At 40.1% G+C, this 5,707-nt stretch overlaps 1 protein-coding gene across 1 annotated transcript in view; it reads right to left on the bottom strand.

Moving 5' to 3' along the window:
• The window catches only part of mesd (mesoderm development LRP chaperone), a 17,492-nt gene extending 13,040 nt beyond the window's left edge, over window positions 1-4,452 (bottom strand). Inside the window, exon 1 of the mRNA XM_020618872.1 lies at window positions 4,244-4,452. Within this exon, the coding sequence (XP_020474528.1) occupies window positions 4,244-4,399 (156 nt within the window). The 5' untranslated portion in view covers window positions 4,400-4,452. The remainder of the gene's footprint in view (window positions 1-4,243) is intronic.
• Between the last annotated feature and the right edge of the window lie 1,255 nt (window positions 4,453-5,707).

Below are 5,707 nucleotides of genomic sequence, written 5' to 3'. Positions count from 1 at the left end.
ACTCTCACCGATACTGGGCTATAACGACTCAGTCGTTAGGGGACATTGTTGGCCCTCAAAGGACTGAACCACCACCGAGGGGGATAAATATCTCTGGCTCAACATCAGTCAGAACTGATGAAGCCTCTTGGATGAGAGGTGAAACAGGTTCAACCTAGAAATCTAGTCCAAGTTGTTAGGTTATTTCCTAGTTAGATAGATATTCAGAGATTTGTTGTCTAGAAATGTTAGTAGAGACAGATTGACTAGCTCAGGCTGTTAACTGTTCAGTAATGTGCTTGCAGTGCAGACTGCAAGCAGGAGCCCAAATGATTAATATTATATAGGCTGTTTGGTCCAGAGATCTTGAGCTTTTTCTGCTGCCTGCGCGCAGGCAGAGGGGTGAGAGAGATCTGGACGTGTAATGTGAATTTTACCTGTGATCCTCTGAATAAACCAGCACGGTTATTTTTTATAAAATCTAAAGCAGTCTCCTTCGTCTCATTGAGAGTTCCTGGTTTGAAAGAACCGGAAGAAGCTACAGAGAAATAATAGCTTATACAGGTGACGTCATGGTATGACGCCCTGCGTAGTATGGGCTAGCCCAGAAATGATTAAATTATATAGGTTTCTGGGTCCGGTCTCTGTTCATCTTTCCAAGCTGCCTGCGCGCAGGTGGATGGTGGGAGAGATCTGGACGTGTAATGTTAATTTTACCTGTGATCCTCTGAATAAACCAGCACGGTTATTTTTTATAAAATCTAAAGCAGTCTACTTCGTCTTATTGTGAGTTCCTGGTTTAAAAGAGCCGGAAGAGGCTTCATAGAGAAAGAGAAGCTTATAAAGTTCTTTCAGCTTACTATGACCTGGATGACTGAAAATCTGCAAAGCACGCACACACACACACACACACACAGAGAGAGAGAGAGAGAGAGAGAGAGAGATATTTGCACAACACCAAATGAACAGTCATCTTTTTATTTTTAAGTTTTGCGCGTCCTGTGCAGCACGCCCCAGGGTATAACAAGCACAGTGCACGAGCATTGCGCACACGCCTTGATAGGCACGAATCACAACACGGTTAAAGTACTCAAGTAGCAATGATGACCTGGCTTTTGCTGGTCAGTGGTGCAGTCACTTTGTATGCCCTCATATCACCAACCCTTCCCAAAATTTATGTGGAAATACTCCATTTTCATCCCAACACACCTGTCAGTGCAAAGTCAAGACTGTTGGTTGGTAAAAAGGTAACATGATGTGTATGTCATGAAAATAGTAATTGCACAGGTAGGAAATTAGGAAACACAAATGTGATATCTGCACTGTGAGCAATGTATTTGTTCCAAGTTAGGGCCCTAAGGCTGAAAGCAGTCATTTGCCTGTTTGACACTGTTGTCATGGCAACACTGACAGCCAGCAATCATATGACGTTTAACGTCAACAAATGAGACCTTAAGGGTCGGCTAACAGGCGCCCATTCAAAATTGGAGATTTAGCTAATGGCTAAAAGTATGTTCACAGAGGAAAAACGAGGGTCTGGTGCTACGTGTTCTGTGCCGCTTGGCAAATTCTCAGGGGAGATGTAAAATATGGTGCAGCTACAATGTTAATGTTACTAGCAGTAGATTACTAATGTTATGTTTAAGAGGATCAGACTTTATTTTTTTATAAACAGTCTTGGTAGCGGTACTTGTGTGCTGATATTTGTCCATCCATTATCTATACCGCTTATTCCTGAACAGGGTCATGGGGGGTCTGGAGCCAAGCCAGCTGACATTGGGCGAGAGGCGGGGTCCACCCTGGACAGGTTGCGAGTCTATCACAGGGCTGACACTTAGAAACAGACAACCACACTCACGCTCCTCCTCCAATTTAAAGTAGCCAGTCAACCTAAGCTGCATGTCTTTGGACTGTGGGAGGAAGCCGGAGTAACCAGAGAGAACCCACGCAGACACAGGGAGAAAATGCAAACTCCACGCAGAAAGGCCCCGGGCCAGCCCATGCTCAAACCCAGAGCCTTCTTGCTGCAAGGTGACAATGCTAACCACCACTCTGCTGTGCCACCCTGTGTGCTGATATTCCACTAGCTAAACAGCTTGTCTGTCCTTATCTGATCTTGACATGAGGGTCATATTATTGTACAGTTTGGGAAAATTCAGAAACAATGGTTACATTCACAGGCCACTTTATTAGGTACAACTGTACCTAATAACATTTGTGTCTTCCCAAGCTACATACATGAGAGGGTCTGAGGAACACATTTGAATACAATCTAGTCCAGTACAAGACCACCTTTAACTATGACCTCAAAAATAAACATATAATTTTTACATTTATAACAATTTCATCAAAAACTGGAACATTTTGAGTTTCATAAACACAGATGTTAAGGTGAAAGTGTTGCATTGAAGTGCACACAAGTGTACCTAATAAAGTGGCTGGTGAGTGTACATCGCTTGGAAGTTATAAGCAAGGTTAATAAAAGTAATTTGCTTATCACCAATTGCTTTGAACTTGAATAAAAATCAGAATTGGACCTTTGAATATTACGTTTGAGAACCCTTGCTATAGAATATAACGGTGGGTTATGTAAAATAGGCTGCTAATAGTGGGAGTTAAATGCATTTAACTCCCACTAACTCCCGATGCATTTGCGTTTAGCTTCCATTCATATACCTAAAAGCAAAACACATTATTACACTGATCAGCCACAACAGGCAGGAGGTTTTAATGCTGTGGTGGACGGTGGTCAGCATGGGCACACTGAACGATCTGCTACTGCACAGCCCCATATGCAGCCAGCTGTGATGCACTGACATGTGTCGATCATGGTCATTACATTTTCCCCTTGCTGGCCCTTACATCTAACTAAATCCCTGTGAATTAAGAGACAGAGAGAGAAAGATAATCTTTACTGATTGCAGCCTGTTTCTATAGCTGTTTGGCCAATCCTCATAAAAAGCCTTTGATGTGTCCTGCCTAGTCTGTTACGGTGCTGTCAGGAGAGTCTAATATAATCCTCTGATGATATGAAAACATGATGGTTAACTTGTTCCCATGAGAAACCCTAGTTTTATTATTGCAGACATGTGTGGGCCTATAATAACCATAAAATAATATTGTCAGGAAAATAGCGTGGGTGGTTAGGTGCCAAATGTGGGCGGTGCCTAAGGGTAATAAATTATCCAGAGTTCACACTTTGAGTGACAGGCAGTGCATCCTATATCTTTCTGTCACCTGTAGCTGTCATTTTTGTACTGGCTCTTTATTTACATTAGCATGGTATATTTTATGAGCATAGAAATTATTTTAAATAATAAACATTTGTGTTTTTGTTAACATTGCAAGGACCTCTTGTACACTTTATAAAAACTCTATTCTTGAACAAATGTATTTTTGTTTAATAATGCACTGCAGATGAATCCTGCAAACACAGTTTAAAAATAAAAATGCATTCATTTAATGTGGAAAATAGATTTTTGCATGCTTATATACACCCAATTAATAGACTAAACATAGAAATAACCATCAAATTAACTGGTTATTAAAATAATCGTTAGTAGCAGCCCTTGTCATTAGTATCACCACCATTGTTATTCCCCTTTCCTTCTGTCATCATAATGCCATCCTGTGGTCAAGGCAAAAAACAAACGTAAAATAAAAAAAAAACTCAAGAATAGGTGAAACAAGTTATAGATGGTCTTAACTTTTGAGAACACACCTCAAATCCAATTCTTCATTCAATCCATGCGGTTATACAGTCTTCAATTTTTATATCCAAAATGCTTCTCGTTTCAAAAGCAGCTACTTAAATCTAAATTAGCTCCCCTTTTTGGGCAATGAACTTTTTCAATACCTTTTGCATGGCCGTGTTATAAACATTATTAAACCAGTAATTAAAAGCTAAACATACTATTGTGACCCGACTCTTGGTTTTGACTGTTCACTGTGCTTAAAATAATTGCTATTTTCCTTATGTAGGCTATTATTTGCAATGTACAACTCCTACTTGTAGCTGAATATTCCTATCCATTGTGGTGTTGCAAGGTTTACTTAACGTTAAGTACTAGTTTGTTCTTCCGCCACGTTCAACCCAAGAGCTTGACTGAATATTAAAGTAGCCGGATGTTGCTGACGAGCGAGGAACGAGGAGTTCCATGTCATTGATAATGGATACCGGGTTAATGACAATACCATAGCTAGCGGCTAGGCTAATAGCTAATGTCTGCAGGCTGACTAAATGAAAACCAACACAATAACGTACCTCCCATTGTTCCAGGAGCCGTGCCATATCTACATCATTGTAGTCACGGATATCCTTCTTTTTCTTTGGCTTATCTTTAGTGTCAGTCGCTAAGATACAAAGCAAATATGTGCAGAGCAGAAGCACTACACAACTCCATCGAAAGTCAGACGCCATGCTTACAAATGGTGCGTTCTGATTGGCTCTGAAGTCTCCCGGTCACAAGACGGGAGGGGCGTGTCAGAGATGTGAAAGCCGACTGGCGGTACGCACACCCTCAGAGAATTTCAAAATAAATCTAGAATTATTCAAACTCGTTCGCTCTGTTGAAGTGGTTAGTGATGTGTAGATGAAGTCTTACGAAGCTGTCGGGCTTTCATTCTATTTGTGCTGAAAAAAGATTCGAAACCACACAGCACTTACAGTAACATTGGGAGTCCTGTAAAAATAATAGCAGCCCTTAAAGATTGGGGATAAAGCTCTAGGCTACAACCCTTCCCTTTTTAACTGTTTTAGAGAAATCTGCATGCTAGTAGAATTTAATATTAAATCTTTGACACTCATAGTCATTGTGTGGATGCTGTAAAGCATCCACACTATGCTCTCCTGTTCTTTAGATTGTATTATTGTGTGGATGCTGTTCAACTCTTCAGGGACATCCCTACTTGTACTCAACTTTTTGTCATGTGTTTTTATTTGGTTTTTTACTTGATACAAGCTCCCAAACAATGCATCAAAACAGTATGCTTCACTGGGCTGAAGCAGGCTTCCAGGCGTCAGTATCATCTGCCGATTACATTTAATTTATTTTAATCACCAAGTATGTTACACACACACAAATAATTTTTCCCTGATACAGAACCGAGGCAGCCATCTGTGGCACAAACTCACACATACCGATGGTGGCATCCAAAATAGCACAGAAATCAGTTCTAAACACAGTAATAAATGACATTTTGTAACTTTCTGCCATGACATGGATCACCAAAGACATGCAGAATGTCAGTAAAACTTCAAGTACAATGAAATTTGTACCATACTCACTAAATTTGTGTACAGGCTATGTAATGTACATGCACATAATGTTTGACAATTTCAAAGTTCCTGAATTAAAGGATCACAAATAACAAATAATGTTGCTCATAGATACAGTTTTTTAGAAAAATGAGTGAGGTCTTATACAGTTCTGAAACTGACAGGCTAATGCAATGTGAAATGCAATGTGTTTCAAACAAGAAGACAGAAGAAGAGAAGCAGCTAACCCAAACCCAATGCATGCTGAGAGGTCAGTCACTATTTCTCCAAAAATAAAATATTTATGCAGGACATTTATTCAACCCTCTATTCACAGTACTGAACCACTGGCTTTTGCATCTGTTTCTCTTTTCACTATACAGAGTACAATAGGATAGCAAAAGGAAACAGTAGACATACTCAGGTATGTCTACGCGTGTCATATATTTGTTCTCTTTAGTCCAAGATGCT

The sequence above is a fragment of the Monopterus albus genome, unplaced genomic scaffold (assembly GCF_001952655.1).
Source record: "Monopterus albus unplaced genomic scaffold, M_albus_1.0 scaffold210.1, whole genome shotgun sequence".
NCBI lineage: Eukaryota > Metazoa > Chordata > Actinopteri > Synbranchiformes > Synbranchidae > Monopterus > Monopterus albus.
This window is presented reverse-complemented; position numbering and strand designations above follow the sequence as displayed.